Genomic DNA, 22,654 nt, shown 5'->3' on the forward strand with positions numbered 1-22,654 from the left:
GGAAATTAGACATGCCAAACTTTTCACTACTTCCAGCCCGTCTTGTGTGGACCGGCCAGTAATGTTCCCATTTTACAGATGGAGAAACTGATGACCAACCAAGGCCATCCAGCCAAGTCTCTGTTGGAGCAGGAATTTGTATCCAAGCCTTCCATTGTGAACCACACTGACATTCTTCCAATACTATGCTGGCAGAATAGATTTTCATGTGATTTCTAGGCTAGTACACAAATTACAGAAATGGCCAATGAATATGTATATTTACTGACTTTGTTTACTCAGGAAAACAAATAAATGTCCTGTGGAAGGATTCAAGCCCATTGTCTAAAGACAGCGAGTTAGGAACACTTTCAACATGGAGGGAGGGGAACATTACATGCTCATTAAAGGGCACAATAATAATTAGGATTTGCAATTTGCCTGGCCTGCAGAAAAAAAAACCCAACAGCTATGCAAGAACAAAGCGGCTCTTCATCCAGAAAAGCCGAAGAAGGAAAATAGCTATCTGCAGACCTCTCTACTGAATTCAAAGTGTCAAATCAAGGTTTACCTTGTCCTTTGATTACCAATATTTTATTTATATACCGAGACAAATAAATGGAAGGACAGCACTTAGCTAGTAAGGGGCAAACAGAAGCTGAAACACATGACTGCCGCTGAAAGCATAATGGAGACACAACAAGTTGCACTAAGACACAATAAGTTGTGAGACATTCACATGGCCACTGTCTTTAAACAGCAGTTAAGGGTTTGGGGGTAACAAGTTGTTCTATCCTGAAATGAAACACAACAAGGATCAGTGATACAGAACACTGATAAGGAGCAGTTGTTTACCTTACAAAACATTGAGGAAAGAGCTGGAATGAAGCAGGGACTCCATGCAGCAGCTTTTATATGCACTATTTTGCCTCAGGCAGGGCTCCGGAGACACAGGGGAATGTGTTTTTAAAACTGTCTAATCATCCAAATGTGAAGTCAAAACAACACTGTGGCATTCAAGAGACCCTCAGAATGATAACTAGACATTTTACACATCCATTTCATTGCTATGCATTCTCACCAGTTGATTGGAAGCGGTGTATTCGTTGGCCTCATTCAGGTGACACTGCCCGTCATGTGGCTGCACCAATCCACCCAGCTTCCCATCCAGTGCTATGTGTGGGACATCATCCGTAGTGAACACCAACAAGTGAGAAGCCTCCTTCCGCCATCCAATCTCCTTCTACATTGAAGTCAAGGCAAAAGAAGAAACCCGTCAGCCTTTGCTCATGCCAACAGACAACTTCTTCCTGCACCAAGCCATTGCATCAGGAGATAGGCATTGCTTAAGTATCATCAATAACAGAGATAAAACTATCTTGTAAAAGAGCTGTGAACAGAAACAAAGCCACAGGAAAACAATAAAAACAGAGCAGAATTATAACCATAACCTTCAAATTCTGTAACCAGAAATTCTAATGCAGGTATTGTAATAAACGAAGCAGAATTGTAAGTAAAAACATGCAAATTCAGTCCCTGGTGAGTAACTTGGAATGCACAGCATAATCTCTGCATGACATTATCTGCAGCAATTAAAATATGCTCTTCCTGCCACTGGTAGGAAGATATGGAAATCCAGTCCTCCAAATATTCATCTCAGTGGAATTAGGCATCATCCTTCTGACAGGAAACCCTCTTAAACAACTGACTCCTGCCTAAAACGGGCAAATGGTTGCTCTAGCCATTCAAGCACAATGATGTGTTCAGTGGTTAACATACATGTTGCAGCCAGTAGCTGACCGCATGACCTCCAGGTCCAGCAAGATGCCATATCGGCTGTGAAGCAGGTACAATACCCCATTAGCCTGTGAGACCTGCTTATTTGAAGGAAATACCCAAAAGATCAAAGGCTGCAAAGGGCAGACCAAAGCAAAATATAAGATGTCATGTATGCACTGCAGCAACTAACTGCATTTTCCAAGGGGATATATTAGTTTAGGGAAGTTGCACCTCCTTTGAGGTCCACATAGACTTGGTCAACTTGGAAAATCAGATTTGCTGACCTCAAGTCCTGTAAGAGTTCACTAATCATGCAATTGTTCCTCAGGGGGCGGGGGGCCGGGAGATATTCTATTACAGTCCCAAACTCAAGAATCATAAAAAGTGGCATGCATTTTATATTTGCTCCCGAAACTTAGGAAAGCAGCTCGATTTTCAGACCAGCGAAAAAAGGTGTGAAGAAATAAAATTTAAAAAGCCATATGAGACATTATTATTAGCAGCAGGTGTAAAAAAAAAAATGCTGTCTTTAGTGTTCCCTGCTGAACACAGGAAATAACTCCCCCCTCCAGGGAAGTGACAAACATATTATCCTTTTATTATGCTGACAGCAGTTTGAATAAAAATTGTCTTTCTGCCAAGAGTGGAACTTTTGCCAAGGCAGCTGATGAGAGGCAACTGTGCCTGCACATTTAAGAAGCAGGCTATGTTTTGATCCGCACAGAAGCTATGGGTTTTATATATACATATAAAAGGAAAACAAGCAGCAGAAACTGAAGCTCTGTCAGATAGATGCAACCTATCCAAAAATAGTATCAACAGATTCTTAAAATAGGCTGTCATGCCATATACCTTACTAATATACCAAGGCAAAAAAGGACAAGAAAAGTATTTTACTACAAATGCTGCACCCAAATCCCAGTGCCAAATGCAGTCATTGTTCATAAACAAGAGGCATATTTAGGATCTACTGGCAAGGAATGCCACTGATGGAACTGCCAACCTAAGGGACAAGTAACAATGGCACTGCAATTTTTCTTCAGATGGAGACATATACTAGGGATAGTGGCACCCAACAGATACAGGGACACACAAATGTGCCAGACTCTTTCTTTTTGTGCTTCGAAAGGGCAAACTAGCACATATACACTGGGGTGAGTTGAACAAGTCCCAAATCTCACTATAGAGATGTATAATTTCCCCAGCTAACCTAAAAAGCACAAATTCCACATGGCGCACAAAGCTATTCTGAGAATTCATATATCAGTGCCATTTTTAAAAGTATGTTCTACCCACACACAATCAATTAACTTCCCATCTCCAATACCTGCAACCCCTACAGGCTACAAGGAATGGCAGATACAATGGTACCTTGGTTTGCAACCGCTTTGGATTACAACCGTTTTGGATTACAACCACGTCAAACCTGGAAGTGCATGTCCCTTTGTTTTAAAGATTACAACCCACTGGGGGGGGAGGCCCTACTGGCAAAAGCGCACCTTGGGTTACAACCTGTTTGGTTTACAACCGGACCTCCGGAACGAATTGTGGTTGTGAACCAAGGTACCACTGTATAGTCAACCATTCACAATCTGCCAGAAGTTACTCACCTCACACACAGCAGCCTGCAAGATTGCGTCAAAGCCACCTTCTGGGGCATCCCTATTACGGGAAACCTTCTGTTTCTGAACCTCTTCATTAAACCGGTCAACTTTATCCGTGAGGGACAAAAGGTGGCGAAATCCAAAGGATGGGACGCAACTGGGAAATAACTTGTAACTAGAAAAGAAATGAAACATCATTGTGAGTCATTTGTCTGCACAGCGAGATAATAACACCAGAGTTTGTGTCCCACTTCATACCTACTAAAGCTGATCAAGAATGCAAATTCAGAGCAACTTTCTGGCTTGAAAAATTACTCAGATTCTGAATTATGTACAATACAGTGACACTGGAAATGAGGAACTTAATTTTGAAACTGAATATGCCCCAGACAAGAGTCTCTATAGAGACTTCTTTCTGAGTAAACTTGGTACTGGCTGTTGTTCAGGACTGAGATTTTGGCATGAACCAGGAAAGAGCAGGCAAGCCTACCCCAAGAGGGCAATATTCCATCAATTGCCCTGTGGGGAGGATCCTGATGACTTTTCAAGTAGTTAAACGATGTTTATTGTATTTTTAAAATACATAAATTTAATTGGAAGCAAATTTGGAAATATATATATTCCAAAAGATGGGAAATAAAGAATTGTAATAGATACATCAATATCTATGTGCATGTAGTTTAAATGAATAAGAAAGAAACTGGCCTGTAATTCCACTGGGGCTATATCAGGTGCTCATAATGTGTATGCAAAAGAGCCCTACAGATTTTTAAAAATTATTATTTCCCCCCTCCTTGTCATAGTGTCACTATCACCTCGGCAATGTGAGAAGCCCACCAGGGAAGAAGAGGGGCCTGAACTGGCCATGATGAACAACGGCTGCTGCTGCTGCTGAAAGCTGAGGAACAGATGGAAGGAATGCTGGAAAATTCTGTTTTCAGTCTCTGTCACTCTGTCTTGTATTTACATGACTGCTTTATGTACTCATGTGGTTGAACTGACAAGCTCATTTCTCCACATGGTATGTGCTAGAGTGAAGCAAGAAACTGAAAAACAACTATCCCATTTGAAAAGGACTTATTTGCTTTGCTTTCACTAGTTCTATGGTTTCAGGAGAATAATTTCATTTTAATCATGCCACTTTCTTTTATAAGCATGAACAGGAGTCCCTAGAAGCTTAGCAGCTTCTAGTTCAGTTAGCTAATACTCTGTGATTTGAAGCTTAGCAGAGATCTTATGTCAGTGTTAAGTTGGGGTGGAGGCTTTGGCAAATTGGCCATCATAAATAACACAGAACCTCTATATGCTTGTTCTCTCCTCTTCATTCTCAGTAGGCATATATGCTACATATACTAGGGGCTGTATTAAATGAGGCTAAACCAGTTTGAAAAACAGAGCTCTGTGAAGGGTGTAGAGGTGTCTCCTAACAAGTCACAGCACCCTTAGCAAACTACAGCCCAGAATTCTTTGGGAGAAGCCATGAATGTTTAAAGTGGTATGATACTGCTTTAAACGTATACTGCAGATGGGACTGTGGTTTGCAAGCAGAAACCATCCTCCAACCAAATAAGCATACCCTCTTCTCCCCTTCTCTTACCAGTTTTAATCATAATTTTAACATTACATCTGCACTGAAAGTAACCCCTAGTTTCAGGTCACTGCCGAATCATCTGCCAACCAGATTTCAGATCTGGTATCAAATCTTGCTTAAGTTGAAAACCACTTAATGTTGGAAACCACTTTATGTTGAACCATAAATTAGGGAAGCAAGAAAAAGGGACACCGGTAATTAGCAGCAGCAGAGGGGGTTGGGGGGAGAGAGGTGAAGGAAGAACTGCCTGTCTCCTGATTTGAGAAACTCCTGATTCCAAAGAAGAATATACAGAGTGTCAGCATTGTATCTCCACCAGGCCAAAGATACTGACTTTTCTAGTAGGTTATGAAAATGTGGCCTTGAGTGGGTGTGATTAAACGGGCTCTGTAACCATGATAAGTTACATTAGAGAAGGACATACGTATGTTTGGTATTTTGCCTTCCTTGTAAATTTGCTGAAAACCCTGACTTCCCCTGCTGTCACTTTGGGGTTGAAGTGCTTTTCTTGTTCTGTGTTTCTAGCACAGAACAGTTTGGACGATGTGCCCTAATTACACACCCAAAAAAACTGTTAATTAAAGTGCAGGAGATTTTGTCTACAAATAGCGGTTCACTTTACAGTTCTCTTCCACAATTTTGTGGTTTCATTCTCCTTTTTTCACACGGTTATCTGCCTAATTCAGGTGTTCACAGTCTACATGCAATGACAAGTCGCACAAATCAGAGGCCCACTGACAAGCCTCACACCCTCCAACACATCCCTTTCTCCAGTCTCAGCCTTCCATGAACTGGAGAGCCAAATGCTAAAGTGAGTAGCTTCCTCTACTTGTGAAAGCTGCCTGCCCGATTTAGAAGGCTCGGGGCTATTAGCATCCCTGATTCACATCACTTTCCCCCCTACAAAGGTGATGTGAATGGCAAACAATGACTGCATAGATGGAACGAGCACACAGACTGCAGGGATACGTAGACCAGAGAAGAAACAGTAGTATCCAGTATCCCTGGAGCTTTGTGCTGCACAGAGCCCAGAGCAGGTGAGCATGATGTCGTGCATAATAGGCCTCGGCTGGCAGACACGAGGCAACCGTCAGAGCGAAAATGCTCATTGTCCAGAGCCAAGCATTCATTGACTGCCAGTTTAATTTCAGCAGTTTGGTGGATTCCCTCATGCCCAAGGTTACTGACACTGGATAGACGATAACAGGGGTTCCAGATGTGGGAATGCTTTGAAAAGAGGAACATGGAGTTAGGTTGCTCCTAAGTTTGCAGTCCTACAGGTACTTACTTGAGAGTAAGCCCCACTGAACTCAGCAAGACTTGCTTCAGAGTTACCATGCATAGGACTAGGCTGCAACTTTCAGGGCGCACTGTATTTTAAAACTAATCTGCATGCGTGCAATGGACGCTACAGAAGACTCCCACTTTAAAAGAAGAAAGGTTCTACTTTTCATGGATTTAGATTCAGGAACAATACTTGCATAGCTGATGGTCTTTTCAATGCTTCAGATCATGTTCCTCACCACTAGCGACCCTGTTACCCCCTTCCCCACAATGATGCTGGCCAAAAATATATAAATTGCTATACAAATTCAATTTGGGGTAGAGAATGGGTAGGCAAACTAAGGCCCAGGGGCCGAATCCAGCCCAATTGCCCTCTCAACCCAGCCCACGGATGGTATGGGAATCAGTGTGTTTTTACATGAGTAGAATGTGTCCTTTTATTTAAAATGCACCTCTGGGTTATTTGTGGGGCATAGGAATTCGTTCATTTTTTGCTTCAAAATATTGTCTGGCCCTCTACAAAGTCTGAGGGACTGTGGACCAGCCCCCTGCTGAAAAAGTTTGCTGACCCCTGGGGTAGAGCAAAATGCAAGCAAGGCTGCCGAGACGGGTGAAAAATACATATGCATAAAATAATTTGTTATTTGTTTTGGATGCAACACATCCGCTCAAAAACAAACTGCACACAAATGTGCATTCTGGCTGTGCCGGGAGTGTGGTTGGTGTGATGGGAAAAGGGTGTGTAAATGCAGTGTGTGTGGAGGGGGCTTGAGTGAGCCTCCAGATTCTGTCTTTCTTATATAAGCTGTCCTTTTAAGTAAATGATTTTGCCTGCAGGAACACCTATACCTAACTATTAGGGTTAGGGTTAGAAAAGTCTCCCAAAGTGTGCTGTCAACAGAGCTTTAAAATCTCTTAAAACTTTTTCTTTCTAAAAGCCACAGGAGAGTTGCTAAATTATCAGGAACCACTGGCTTCATGCCAAATAAATTTGCCGTCACTAGGCACTTGTTTGAAATCCTGGAGATTGCTCCAGGAAAAAAGTATGAGACAGTAGTTGTTAACTACACCGAACATCCCTGCAAGTTAGACAGTAATACTAGCTGGGATCCAAAGAACTTCTTTCAGCTGTGTAGCTCAAAGGCTTGTGATCATTTGGTAAGTTCAGGCTTGTTTAACTTTTACTCTTTGGCAGACACCACTCACCATGTATCAACTACTTTTGCAAACCACCCATTCCCCTTTGAGTTGCTTGCAGGTGTTTTGCAGGCCCACACAATCTGGGACCCACTAACACAACTGCAGCCCTCCAGTCTAGAAGGGACTCGCAATGCTTGGTTTTGCTGCCTTTCTGGGACCTGTAAAAAAAACCAGGAAGTTGTCAAGCCACAACAAATGGTAGATGGACCCAGTTTAGCTTGGTGAGTCACTCATCTATGCAGGCCTGGTCTTCTGCCATGCAGTCAGAGGGGACTTCCAGCCAAGAAAATCCTAAGCAAAGCACTAGATTGAATGGGCCTTTGGATCCTGGCCACTGCCCTAATTTTACATACACAAATGCATAGGCCAAGAATATAAAGAATAATATTTTCAAAAACCCAAGGACCAAAGTTTCCACTTCCCAAATGTATTTATATCTGCACAGTTTAGAATATATATATATATTTAAAGGAATATAAAAACACTGCATCGCAGATATCATGATCCTACACAAAATTCAAAATAGACCTGTTTTTTCAAATGTGAGGTGTCTACTTTTTAATGATCCTGCAAGCTGTGAGGTCTTGCAAGCCCTTCCCTGCAGCCATGGGATGCTGCTGCAGGTTCTAGCTTGCTCTGCTCAATAGGAAAGAAATCTTATGTTCTTGCACATTCAGTGCCAAAGCAACAACTGTAGCAGCTGCTGGCCCTTTGCTTACCCAGTGCAAGGGTTGTTCTGGTATCTAGGTGCTGTGTAAGAAAAGGGAGAAATGTTTTTGTCCACAAAAGAGCCAAACCCAAGGCGGAAATTGCTGGTGAGCTTCCCCATCTCTTCAGCCAGCGTGGTTCCCAGATTCCGGATGTTGTCCAAATCATCCTTCATGGAGAGGGAAAGGTCCATCAAATAATACAGGTCCACAGGGTAGTCCTCTACCTGCCGAACGTGCACATGGAAAGGCGTTGGATCACCTGTGGAAGCAGCAGGTTTGTGGCAGGTTAATAACAAGCAAAAGGCAAGCCAGTTGTTTCCTTTCTTTGCCTTTTGCATTCACTCAGCTGGCGGTGCAAAATCACCCCCTTAACTGTTACCAGAAATAGCCACAGATTCATGCCTGAAATATGAATACTTCTTCACAAAGTTTCCTGTTGCAACATGTAATTGATATAACATGCCAAAATCCAGACAGCATACTTTCCTTTTTGTAAAATCTGTAAGAGAGCCCTTCCATTAAGGCTTCAGTAGCAGCCTGGCAATTGCAAGGGGGAGCAACTGAAGCAATTACTCAGTTAGAACCACAGAACTGAAGCGTTGGAAGGTACCCTGAGAGTCTTCTGGTCCAACCCCCTGCAAAGCAGGAATCTCTAAAACATCCATGGCAGACGGCCATCGAACCTCTGCTTAAGAACGTCCAATGAAGGAGTCCACCACCTTCCGAGGGAGTCTGTTCCATCGGCAGGTGATATCAGGGCCACAACAATAACCCTGCAGCGCTACTCTGATGTGGCTGCTCTTTAGCTTGCATCCATACGGGCAGCCAAGCCACAACAATATTTCCTAGTTGTGAGACTTGCAGCTACTGGCTGGGAGCCATTTCATTTTTTTGTTTTTGTTTTTTTGTTTACCAATGCACTCAAGCTAGTTCCCTGCAATAATAATAATGGATTAAAATCAAACAAATGCAATACTAAAGAGAAAGGGAACCAGAAAGGAAGAAGAAAATAAGCAAATTCATGTACCACGGCTGGTGCATGAGACAGTTCTAAGGAAGGTGCCAGCCACTGTCTAGAACAATGGAGGGGGCCCTGGTGCCTTGCCTCTCCCTCAGAACGGCTGCAGATGGAGAGCGTTCTGAGAAGAGAAGAACCAAAATAGAAGAAGGTTTCCATTAAGCTGGTGGAAGGGGCCCTTCTCTCTCTCCCTCTGTGGCGTTTGCCCATTCCTTGTGATTTTGTTTGTACAGGGGGGTGGAAATGGTTAATGTAGATTGACCAATGAGAAAGCTCAGAGGCGGAGCCTACCTGGTTTTGAGGCTCAGCCCAGAGGTTTTACCATTGGGAGATAGAGGAGTCAGAGTCACAAAGAGACAGTAAAAGACGAACATAGTGGTTGTGACAGCTGGAGTGAGAGACAGGGATAGAACTAAGAGAGAAGAGTGTGACAGTGTGAGATAGTGCCACATCTAGTTAAGGGCACGCATTTGAGAAACCGTTCTGAATATATTTAAAACTTGTTTGTTCTTCAATAAACTTTAATATTCCTTGTTGACTTTACAACCTGACTGAGACTCAGTATTTCACCAGAAGAAACCTGGTTGGTGGCAGCGGAAGAATAAAGCAGTGGTGTACAGGTCAATAGTCTGTGAAACGACCGGGGGCTCTGTATGAACACCACTCTCGCTCTCTTAATTAAGTGGAATGGAATGAATGTGGACTGGTGATTACAGGACCATGTGGTCCTGGCAGTATCCCAGCTCAACAATGTGCCTTAGATTTTCCTAGGGTTTGGGCACCTGTGTTAACTGGGCTAGTTGGGGACAGGAGAATATCAGCACTTATATGATCAATGTAGAGTCAAGCTCTGCTCTGAACTATCAGTTTCTACGTCAAATCGTTCAAACAAAGACTGAAGTTAAATCCAACATATTTTAATAGGCTACTATAACACATGCATCCCCCTGCCACCTTTTCCTCCCCTCCCATTGAAAAGACAGGATAAGCATTTGAAAACTGAAATCCAGATGCTTCGTAATGGTTGGTTCTAATAGGCTTTGCCTGGGAGCACTATTCTGTCACATCAAATGACATTTCTAGCTCAATAGATCAGGCTCCCTTTCACAGCTGGGTGAGTTAGATCCAGCCACCCAGTGCAGACCCCAAGCAAGATTTTCACCTCCAGACTGTCAAGGAAGTAGAAAGTAGCTCAACTCCTAGGCCACTCAACTGAAGTAATCCTGTTTATTGAAATATATATTTTGCTTGGTGTAGAAACAAAACAGAGTCGGTCTCATTTACTAACTGCTCATTTTATAAATGCTTCTCCACCACTTACACTAAGGGCTGTTTGCAAACGGAAGCCTTGCTTGTAACACTCAATTATGTCCTGTTGCGTCTTGTATAATGTTTTGGTAACAGCTGCACAACACAGGTATGCAGCTAGGAAGTTATGGCTTCAAGGGTTTACAGACATAATCCTTCCTCTCTTCACAACCTAGCGAAATAAGATTAAATCTACTTTGGCCCCATAGGTATGCACAGATTTGTGGACACCCAGCAGTAGATGCTCATCATCCAGCTTCCTCTTAAGAACTGCCTGATAGTGGAAGCCCTTCACCATAAGGTCCCAAGGCAGGTCACAACCATACGGTCATATAACATTAAAATCACTTAAAACAAACTGGTGAATGTACATGAACAACAGCAGTAGTCCCGCAAAAAATGGCAATTCCACATGGCTAGCAGAGTAACTTAGCACAACTTCTTTTTGACAGTAGTCCAACTTCCTTTCTCCATTGACATATATATGATCGTATTACAATGTTCGTAGCCATCATTGGTAATAGATGGAGATAGGACAGATTCTAGCTCAGGGAAAGGAGGAGGAAACAGGACGCAAAGGAATTGAGGTGGGGTGGGTGGAAAACGGCTTGAGAGCATAATGCAGTGATGGAGAGGTGGGGGACAAGGAAGAAAAGGCTCAACGGGTTAAAAGGTCAAAGTAGCAAGGTCCCTAAGAGTGGGAAGCTGCAGGAGCATGGAAAGACTGGGCTGACTTAGGACAATATAATGCCATTGGCTTCCTTTGCAGTAAAAGACCATTATAACCCCGTGAAGCTATGGACAAAGTTTATATACACAAACATACAAAAGTGCTTTTCCTGTGTACATATTTTTTCTACACTTTCACATTTTGTTACCACTGCTTTTAAAGCCCCTGCAATTTCATTTTATTACGCTCTGAAAGAGGATTTGCTCTTTTTCCCCCCTTGCCAAAGTAAGAATTTCACCTGCAACCTCAAGATTCACTGTTGCTGAAGTGATTGATGTGACAGATGGCTCAGCTCTAGCAAAGCTTTTTTCCACCCTGCAACTGCTAGCAAACAAGGGAGCCTTGTTCCCATTCAACAACTATTTTCTCTTTGCAAACGCATTCTCTCCAGGACAATTGGAATGCGTCACATGGAGGGCGATTCTGAATGTGTGAACTTGTCCTGAATCAAATGTGAACTTTCAATCAATAGAAAGCTTTAAAATCAACATTCACATTACAGCATTAGGCTTGTATATATTACCAGCTCCTAGCTGCATCCACTCTGGATATGCATAGACTGATTAGATCAGCCTACCTGATGTCCAAAACAGAAGCAGGGCCATGGATACAGTTTTGTGTATCTGTTGCCGTGTCTCATTTAGCAGCGGCAACTATATTAATGGATTTGCATTGGGGAGAACAGTTTACAAGAAACCATAGCCATTAAAAGGTATGCACCCAAAGCTCAGTGAAACGGAATAGACTTTGCATACAGAAAGCTTCTCAAAAAGCATTCTCTAGTTTATTTTTTTTTTCAAGTAGCAGAGCAGGAAAGATCTCTGCTGGGAGCTACTGGCAGTCAGAGTAGGGTCTACACTGAGAATACTGCTCTATCCGGTCCAGAAAAAGGGAACAGACATTGCTGGGAGTCAACATCCTATCAGCTTCACCAGCATGAAACCAAGTCAACTTTGCTTTCCGTCAAGTGACGATGAGAACACTACAGAGCTGTTACATGAGATCCATTAATGAGCAATTTTGGAAGGAGGAGATTAAAACCATTTTTCAGGATGGCTTTTGCAAGCTAGAATGCTCAGTAACCAAATTTCAATAGTTCCCTCTCTATTTATGTGAAACTAACAGGCATTTCCACTTTGGGTGATGGGACTTTCTTGTTTTGTGCTGTGATTAATTTTAATGTTGGGAAAATTCATGAGTTTTAAGTGTGTGGGGAATATGAATTCCTTATAAACTTGGGGCTCTCATCAGAGGAATACAAAAGCCTCATTATTAGTAAAAACACACACACACACAAATTCCTTATTATTAACAAATAAATCCTAAATCTTTTCCTTATCAGAGGAGGATAGGAATGGAAAGGGAAAACATTCCCTCTATTTGCAGTTTGCCTGGACTACAACACAACACAGACATTCCAGGCACGTACACAATTGTTTAGTGAATCTGTCTTTCATAATGGCCTTTCGCTTCAATACAAAGGGCCTTTTTAGAAAACAAAACAACCAAATATCAAAGGCTAAATATTTTTGCACAAACGTTGAAACTGTATGAATGCCTCTTTTCTGCAAAACTATTTCCACAACAAGATTCTTGATTTTTCCATTTTATTCTTTTCATCTTGGCAGAAAGCTAATAATATGGTAAACTCTAGCTTCTTGGATCAAAAGTTCATCTCTCGAGTCAGTGAAGTCAAAGCTCATCTTGTCTTTACAGGGAAGGTGGGATGACTGTGAGTCACTTAACCGTGTTAAGACAAGAGATAATATAATGGGAATAATTTCTGAAGACGAGTAGCTGGTAGATTTCAAGGGGAAATGGGAACACAGTTTCATAAAACTTTAATGACTGAGAACCCAGTGCATGCCCACACTTCCATTTGCCCCATGCCTCGAAAGCACAGGTCCAAGCAGCTCTTCGTTTGTTCCACCACTTTTCCCCAGGAAAACCCGTTGTTTACTGCCGAATCAGAACAAACGTCAAGCCACAGAAAAACCAATTGACATTTGTTGTGAGTCAGTGTAAGCAGCAGGTTTTCCCATGGAAAAGTAGTGGAACAAGCAGAAGTGTGGGCGAGTTTCTCAGTCAACAACACACTTCCCCAACCTCATGCCCTCCAGCTGTTTTAGACTGCAGTTGTGCATCAGGGCTGGGGAAAGCTCATTTCCAAGAAAGGAAGGGGAGGAAACAAGGGCGGTTTGACTATTAGAGATCTTCTCAATATTGTGGCATGCCTGTAACCCAGAGTCTGATCCTTATTTACAATTATGTATTACAGGGTCGCGAGGCAATGGTAAACTATGGTTTGTTGCAGCCCTTGGTATGTTATTATATGGTGGTGCAGAAATGCTGTAAATATATATAAACAAAAAACAATAAATAAACCCAGCAACTAACTAAAAAACTGGATTGTATGAGTAGAAAGCAGGGGAACGGGAACAGGTATAGGACTTACTCCCATCTCTCCAAACCATGGTTTAGTATTGCATGTGAGCCAACCCACAGAGCAGAGGAAGCCAACATTGTGTCCTCCAACTTTTGTTGAACTGCAGTGCCCATTATCCTTAAACATAAGTCATGCTGGCTGGGGCTGATGGGAGCTGGAAGGCACCACACTGGCTCCCTGCCATAGTGTCCAGGTTGCTTGCACATTAACGATACAGCTTACAGACATTTGGTGCTAACTTACCAGGCCGCAGATTTAGTGAGATCTTTTGTGGCATTATCTGGATAACATCCGAACTGGCCACACTAGAGCCCTTGCTGCTCAAAGGAAGGTTCTTCACTATTTTAATGCTGCTTTTTGTACTCTCAAAGTGCCCCGCACAACCATTGGCTATTAGATTTTCGGTGAAGTCACACCTCGAAGTGATGGATTTTTTGCTGCCAAATTCCTGCGAGGAAACAAAATTGAAGCATGCAGCGTGAGAAAATCAGTTTGCCCAAAGGATTGTAATGATTCAACAGAGAGCTAGCTGGGAAGACATTTTTATTATTGGAATTTTCATCCTATAAATCCCACAGAAAGCTCATAAAAACAACTTTTGGGGTTATTCCATTTTAACTTACAATCAACCCACGAGTTAGGTTGGGCTGAGAGAATTTGACTGGTTCAAGGTCAGCCAGTAACATTCATCAGCCACCGGGAATCTGATTCCAGTTTGCCATGGTTCAAGTCTAATGAAGACCTACAAGTCCAAAATCCATAGCAGGGAAATATTCTTATTTGGCCAGACCAATTGTTATGAATAGTGAGCAAACATCTAAGTTCCCCAGAACTCATCAAGGTAAATGTTAAACAAAATGGGGGGGGGGGTGTTCTTACAGGCAAACCCTTTTTAAATGCTTACAGTATCACCTAAATACCATTGCCTCAGGGAAAGGCAGGGTTTCTTCAGATTTGAACATACACATGTGTGTTTCTACAGAGACGCCACGATGATGGAAAGGTAGCAATTCTAAAGAACTAAAGCATTAGAAACAATGCAAGCCGAGGTAGGCAGGAAAATCAGTGAGTCATTTTTTAATCTACAAACCACCACGATTTAGATTTCTGCAATTATGGAAAGAGATCAGAGCAGCTGAATGACAAACAGATGGTTACTCTCTTGCTTCAGACCCAAACCTTTCCCCACTAAGGACGAATCAAACTTGTTGTTCCCAAAGGAATGTTGGTGTTGGCAGAGGAATATCCATTGGACTAAGGAACACTAATCATTTAAAGGGATCTCAGGAATCAGGGCTGGGGAAAGCCCTTGGAGAACCTTTGTCAAGTAGATAATACCAGGCTAGATGGACCAGTAGTCTGGCTCACTTGTAAGATATCTTCCTGTATTGACTCCAATTGCAGGCTACTACTTGTCAAATTTCTACCAGTTTCTTTGCCTTTGCATGTTTAATAGCAGTCATAATAGTCGTTATATAGTGCTTTCTTTAGGTACTCAAAGCTTTTCACAGCCGGTATCTTTGTAATCCAGTAAAGCAGACCATCATTATCTCGTATTACAAACAAGGAGCTGATATATTAAGGCTTAGTACGAAGGCCATAGAATGTGCTGAGATTCTGGCTCACAAAGGTTCCCCCCTCCCCAATGGGCTTTAACCCCAGAAGTGCTGCTCTTTTAACATTTTTCGAAACATTTAAAAAATATTAGAGTTTACTTAAACAGCCCATCTAGCTATTCAGGAGCTTTCATAAGAATCCAAGTTCCTGTCAAAATGAAATAAGAGATCTTTGGCCAGAAGTTATATTTGGTATGTGAAATGTAAATCTTGCCTCATTCCAAACAGTGATATTCTAGTCTTATAATAAAAAAACCCTCAAAAATAAAAAACAAAAGCACGTAAACCATTTTTGTGGGCACACACATGCATATTTGATGTTGAAAACTCTTCACCAATTTGAGGAAAGAGGAAAAAAATCCCTCCAAAATATCAAGTTACAAATACAAGGAGTTTGACTTGAAACTGCAAAATGGGCAAAGTATATATTGACCTAGTTGTGGCTTTCTTATTGCTACACATACCCATTATCTACTTCGCAACGATTTTTTTAAAAAAGCTTCCTCATTTGAACTTTCTATGCACAAATCACTAGCTAAGCCTGTGTCATAAAAAACAGAATAAGTAAATTTGCAAGCAAGCACAATCACTAGTATGCAATTGCACAATTCTTGGCAGAGATTTTTTAAAGGACTAGTTAGAAGAAAGGTCAAGCCGGAAACCAGGTCATGCTCAGCAAAGACCAGAGGCCCAGTTCTTACCAGGCAATAAACCTGCATCTGGGTCGAACCGCTCTATTGTTGCTCGTTTATTCTGTCCAACATCTCTAGCGATACACAAAACAACCTTAAGAGTCCATTTGACCAGATAACATGATGGGATGCACCTAGGGGGCAATTATACTTCGCCCATTCCACCCTAAATTCAGAGTGGGGTGGGGTAGAAAAGGACCCTTATGGCTGAAGAGTAATCAAGTACAAATTTAAACAGGAAGACTAACTTCTGAGACTTATAAAGAAACAAGTATAGAGGCATTGCCCATCAAGCACCTTCCAGATGTTTTTGGACTACAATCCCCATCGTTCCCAGTCAGCACAGCCATAGTGGTTGTGACTGGTACAAAACCTCTGGAGGGTACCAGGTTGGAGAAAGCTAATATAGAGGACTGCACTGCCAATAATCTCTTAGTTGCTTCCGACATGTGGAAATGTTCTTTGTCAACACAGGATGAGCTGCATGCAGGGCTTCTGGCCAAAGCATACAAATCCATTAAAAGCATTAAACTTGTAAGGAATGCATGCCTATATCTCATGCATCTATGGGATGGCAGGTAAGCATTTTTGTCTGCTTCCCCAGTCAGATACCAATAGCCAGGAGTTTGCTTCACCAGTTTTGGCTAGTATACCCTATATGAAGAGATCTGGCCTAGCCACAGTAATCTGTGTCCTGGTCATGTACTGGCTTGACTACTGTAACACGCTTTACATGGGGCTGCCTTTAAAGACTGTTTGGAAGCCTCAGCTGGTATAAAATCCAAAACACTAGAGAGTACTGGACAGGTGGGTACATGGTTGCATTTCTGGACCTAATTTAAGGTGCTGGCTTTAAGCTTTAAAGCCTGAAAGAAATAGGTCCAAGATATCTGAAGGACTGTCTGCACCCATGTTGTCTTGCATGCCCTACATCACAGGTCCTCTTTGTTTGCCCGCCAACTAACCAATGAGATTGGCAGGCACAAGAGGGCTTGTTCTATGGTGGCCCCATGCCTTTGGAACACCTTACTCCAGGGGTGTGGGACCATTTTAGCTCAGCTGCCCAGATTGTTATCTTCCCCCACCCCTTGCCAATGACACTTCAACAGGTGGGCATGTACTCTTTTATTTAATATGCAAGCCTCCATGGTGGACTTTTTATTTGGATAGGCAGCATATAAACGTTTTGAACTAAATGAAGGTGGGATGAGCATATAAACGTTTTGAACTAAATGAAGATGGGATGAGCCCTATTTCTTGACTAGCAAATGCAAAAAGAGAAACAGAGGAGCTTGCAGAGGCACTAAAATAAAATTCACCTCTGTACAGTACATTTCAGCCCTCTCATGTATCTACTCTTTTGTTTTTCTTAAAAAAACAACCTCCTGCATGCTTCCGGCCTGGTACACTCTGAAAGATTATTCTGCATGAACTATTTCAGTAATCTGTGCTTTGTTCTTCTATATTTTTCCTTTGCACTAAGAGCTACCCAGGCATATTTTTTAAACAAACGTGTTTTTTTCTTCCATCTCGTTTTGAGGCTCAAAGTGAGTATGGATATCATGTAAATGCTGTATAAAATTGTTAGTAACAGCTAAAGATAGGGGAGAAATTCGATTTTTGATTCAGTTTGTGTTTTGTGCCAAAAATATATATAAATGTACAGTGGTGCCTCGCAAGACGAAATTAATCCGTTCCGCGAGTCTCTTCGTCTAGTGGTTTTTTCGTCTTGCGAAGCAACCCTATTAGCGGATTAGCGGTTTAGCGGCTATTAAAGGCTTAGCGGCTTAGAAAAAGGGGGGGAAGCAAAAAAAAATCGCAAGACTTGCAAGACTTTTTCGTTTTGCGAAGCAAGCCCATAGGGAAATTCGTCTTGCGAAGCGCATCGAAAAACGGAAAACCCTTTCGTCTAGCGGGTTTTTCGTCTTGCGAGGCATTCGTCTTGCAGGGCACCACTGTACTGATGAAAATAACTTAAAAACGCATCACACAAGGCAGGTTTGATTTGCAAAAATATGTTATGAATACAATTTTGTACTGAAGAGCCGATGAATTTATACAAGGAGTCTTCTTTTAAAAAAAGCAAACTAACGAGGAAATGTGGAGAACTGAACTTAAGAGTTGTTTTCTTTAATGAGAAACTGAAATTGACAGATTTGCCCACCTTGTCCAACAGTACAGTAAAGGGTTTTTGTAAAACAAAAACAAAACAGACATCCCCAGTCAGTTATCTCTCTCCTGCATTTGTAATACTCCCCCAGCTGTAAAACTCCACATGTTTTTGGCACCAATTACAAAATACACATTATCTGACAAATCTTTGAGTACAGATTACATTCTACAGACCACAATAAAGTACAAGCATTTTTAAAAAATTGCAGAACCAGAAATATAGACAAACCACGCCCTCCTTTTTTTTTTTCAAAGAGGAAGACATTAGAGGCTTTGAAAATTTTGGCTAAGGCACACTGAAGCTAACCCATAATATGAGCTAGAAGTTCATTACCTTATGCAAAGGTAGGTTATAAGAAAATACTGCCATTTTCCCCCTTATTCCTTTACATCTTATCTATCTAGAAAAAATAAACTCGTTCTCTGATGTTTTCTGCTTAGCATGCTAATCATTCCCTCTCTTTTTGCTCACTACTCTGCAACACCAATAATAAAAATAAAAACTCGGCAATCCTCTTTTAATTTTTGCCATTTCTCCTGCAATATCTTGCCTCTTTCACGCCTCAGCCTCAAGGCATATACATACCAGGAGCATGTTATTTCCACATACAGTACTACAACTATTTCTTCTTCTTCTGAAAATAGAAGTTTAATGGAAGCTTTCAACTCAGAAACAAAATGCCTCCAGAAATATTCTGTCCAAGGATTTCAGGTGAAACATGCTTCCATTATGATACCATCTAGCTCTCTGACTTTATGAAAGAAAGATCATGCCAGTATAATCTATTGCACGCTTCATAATACCATGGTCCACCATTTTAAAGAATTTAAGGAAGCCCATCTTTTGTTATCCATTTACATGTTGCTTAAATCTGCAGGTGTTTGATTAGAACAAAACTAATATCAAAGTGTCAATTGAAACTACTGTGGGGTAAGTAAAAAGGTCCAGGGGTTTAGTCATTCAGCAAGGTCCAGGCCAGGTGTACCCAACTTGGCACCTCCAGAAAGTGCTGGACTCCAATCAGTTATGCTGTTGGGGCGAATGGCAGTTGTCACCCAAAACATCTGGACAACACTAGGTTGGGGAAGCCTGATCTAAGATATATTGCACCAAACTCAGGGCTAATCACTGTTATTTTCTCCTGCAAAATCAAAATGTCATTATTCCTGAAAAACAGATTAAAGGGCACAGTGATCTGTGGAGAACCGCAAGTCTTAAAAACCTAGCTTTGGAAATTCCTCAGAAAAAAGAGGCCCTGTTAGACTTGCCACTGGAATTGGGGGGGGGGGTCAGGGTGAATTTGAGTATCCCGCTGAGATTCTGCCACTTCCAAACATGCAATTTAGGATGCTCATTGAATAGCAGCACAAAACTGAATTTGTTAACATTCCATTAGGCAGACAGATTTTCCACACTTCTCAGGACAGGGAAAGTAAATCTGAAAATAGAATTCTGCCTGCGGACTACAATGTAATATTTGTACTGATGGTGCAATCCTATATTCAGAAATGCGCGCATTTTTAAAAATTGGATTTATACCACACCATTCCTCCAAGGAGCTCAGTGGGGCACATGCTTTTTCCCCTTCTCCATTTTGTCCTCACTGCAAACTGAGGAAGTGACTGACCCAAGGTCACCCAGTGAGCTTAATGACTGAGTGGGGACTCGAACCCTCGTCTTCCAGGTCTTAAGGCTTACCCATACTTGCCCCACCACTTTCCCCCAGGGAAAACCCAAACTCTACCTCTGAATCAGAGAAAACGTCAATCGGGTTTTCTCTGGATTGACGTCTGCTCCAATTTATCGCTAAAGTGTGGGAGTTTTGGTGGAGATCAGTAGGACAAGGGCAAAACGGCACAGATCTGTTCCTACAAAGCATAGGGCATGCAGAAAACCACTCAAATCCATGCTTTCCAGGCACAGGATAAGTCTGGGTGAGCCCTTAGTATGACATTCTAACCAACACACCACACTGGTTCCATTGTTTTCATTGAGGTTCCTCCCAGAATAAGTGTATTCCAAGGCTGCTGCTTAAGGGTTGCATTCAGTGAAGTTAAAGAGTTGGAACTCGAATTTGCTGCCTTTCTCAAACAGCGGGCTGCCTTTCTCAAACAGATCCTCTTGCCCGAGAGGTTCCACAAGCAGACAAATGTGTATGCACTAGTGAGTTCTTGTGAAATGGTTCCGCCAGCAGGCCTGTTGCACTGGATCCTTCTCTTGCACAACTTTCAGAAATTGATCTCCATTACTGCAAAGGCCCTTCTGATAACAGACTGGTAGCTTTGGCTGCAACCCTTAGTAATCCTGGAGCCCCATAAACCTGGAACCAAGGACTGGAATTCAATACAGTACTATCATTCAGTAAGTGCAAGCATTTTAGCTTGCACCGTGGAACTATCTCCCCTCTTCCCCCCGCCCAAAAAAAGCATGCTGCTCTCCCGGCCACACAGAGGAGATTTGGGGAGGTGTATGGGGAGGATTTGGGGCAGGGAGCTCAATTGCACTAACAGGAGCCCTTGTGCTGCCCACTAGGGCTCCAAATTAGTTTACTCCGGCCCAGGAAACCCTAAACTTTTTCCTTGGCTAACAAGGTTTTCATGACTCTAAATATAAATTTTCCTGGCTAGGGTCCCCCCCCCACGCAAAGTTGGAACTTTTGTACAAAGTGGGGAAGAAACAAGGACACTACTAAAAAAACAAAGAAACAAGGTCTGCTACAACTCTGTACTGTTAGAATATCAATGTCAACTTTTTTCACTAAACATTGAAAACATTTCCTTATGGGCAGTGGCACAATTAAAGGGAGGTAATTTAAACTAAGAGCTATTGTGGCCTTCAGGAATTATTGTCTACAAACAGCCCCTTTTCACTTCTTTGCTCTCCAGTCAAATCGGGCGGGGGGGGGGGCGAATCTAAACCAAATAATTGATTTGATAACGCAGCATCAGCAGCTACTGCTGAAGGCTGACCTATAACTAGCGGTCACAACAACTCCCGGATAAACATTTCTGTTGGCAGAGCCACTCAAAAAATAGCCCTTTGGTGCCAAGAAAATAAAACAATTCTAGCCCAACACCACGGCTTCGCAAGCAATATTTTTTCTTTCTGATGTCACCACCACTTATACACTTGGCAGAAACACACTTCTTACAGATGCATACAAGATGTCTCTGAGGCATTGGGGGGGGGTGGAGAGTAACCCTTCCCCTATGCGTATGTACTCTTTGTACAAGAGGCTGAGCATATGAAGAACTAAACACCATTCTCCTCCTGGCTGGATGTATAAATGTAACAAGAGTGGTTGTTTCCCATCCCTACAGGCAACAGTACTCTGCCACTTCTGACCTCAGATGACCAACTTAAGTGTTATCCTATTACTGTGCTTAAATTGAAACTTGCGTCTTACAGGTTGCATCCTGGAAAGTATTTCTACTGGTGCAACAGGACTGATGTTTCCTCTCTTCTCCCCATGCCCCCCAAAATCTGCTCCAGAGAGTGCCGCAACATTAGCCTCGGCAGGTCTCCAAGGAAGTGAGCCTAAATATATACAAGAGCCAATTCCCCCATTCCGGCATGCCCCAGTATTTCCATTTCTATTGCCCTGAAGCTCGATCATCACTGTAGTGCAGGGGCGGCACGGTTTACCTCGCCTGGGCCAGTTTACTCCCGCAGAGATCGCTCCGTGGGCCGGATCGCGTCTGCACAGACGCGATTTCTGGCACCGCAGAAGCGAGTCCCCGCTCCGTGCTGTGCCGGTTTAGTGCAGCGCATGGGGACTCGCCGAGTGGACGGCTCAGTTTGGGGGGGCTCATGGGCCATTTAAACAACCCCTGTGGGCCGCTTGTGGCCCATGGGCCGCAGGTTGCCGACCCCTGCTGTAGTGGAACTTCTGTAGGGAGAACAGAATAAGAAGAGGCCCTACAGGTGGAAATAGGATGGAGAAACTGCGGGTGGTGGTCTCCCTGAAGCACCAAAACCCCACTAAGAGAATACAGATGGACCCAAACAGTGGAAACAGCAGTGGCCCTGACTGAATGCACACTGTCCAAATGTGGCAACAGAAGTAACTTTTGAGGGAGTGTTGTGTAGGTCGGCGTGGTTGCTCGAGAGCAAACAGGCAAGACCCCCACTGGTCTTTTCAAAGCTTTATTATCGGTGCAAAAACATTCACAGTGCAGAACGTCTCAATTCCATGTCTTGCTCAGTCACTAGCAGAATCTGGGAGTGGGCGGTCCTTAAACTTTCCCCAGCAGAGTAGTCTTTTGACCCCCATCCTACGCCTCTCCTCTCTGTGCGTAAACCGACTGCACAGAGAAGGCGTGGGCAAAGGGGGACCTGCCTCCCCCCCGCTTGGCTCAGGCCCAGTGCTGTGCCTCTCCCTTGCATCCTCCGAGCCCTGCATCCCTTCCCCACTGGAGGCGTGGCTTCCCTCCTCCACGGAGGAAGTGCTGCTTCTCACAATCTTTGGAGGCTCCCTGTAACCCAACTGCCCTTCCACCTCTCGCCTCTGAGCTGATGGCAGTT

The 22,654-nt window shown here is 42.8% G+C and overlaps 2 protein-coding genes across 2 annotated transcripts in view; one reads left to right on the forward strand and one right to left on the reverse strand.

The window, feature by feature from the left end:
* Positions 1-4,387, forward strand: part of UMPS (uridine monophosphate synthetase) — a 53,238-nt gene extending 48,851 nt beyond the window's left edge. Inside the window, exon 7 of the transcript XR_014522736.1 lies at positions 4,166-4,387. The gene's annotated coding sequence lies outside the window, so the exon portion shown is untranslated. The remainder of the gene's footprint in view (positions 1-4,165) is intronic.
* The window catches only part of ITGB5 (integrin subunit beta 5), a 77,576-nt gene that overhangs the window by 38,115 nt on the left and 16,807 nt on the right, over positions 1-22,654 (reverse strand). The window contains exons 3-6 of the mRNA XM_083489318.1: positions 13,893-14,097; positions 8,157-8,406; positions 3,369-3,537; positions 1,061-1,222 (exon numbers count right to left, since the gene is read on the reverse strand). Coding sequence (XP_083345444.1) covers positions 1,061-1,222; positions 3,369-3,537; positions 8,157-8,406; positions 13,893-14,097 — 786 coding nt within the window. The remainder of the gene's footprint in view (positions 1-1,060; positions 1,223-3,368; positions 3,538-8,156; positions 8,407-13,892; positions 14,098-22,654) is intronic.

Source organism: Podarcis liolepis (assembly GCF_965112155.1).
Source record: "Podarcis liolepis genome assembly, chromosome: 1".
NCBI lineage: Eukaryota > Metazoa > Chordata > Lepidosauria > Squamata > Lacertidae > Podarcis > Podarcis liolepis.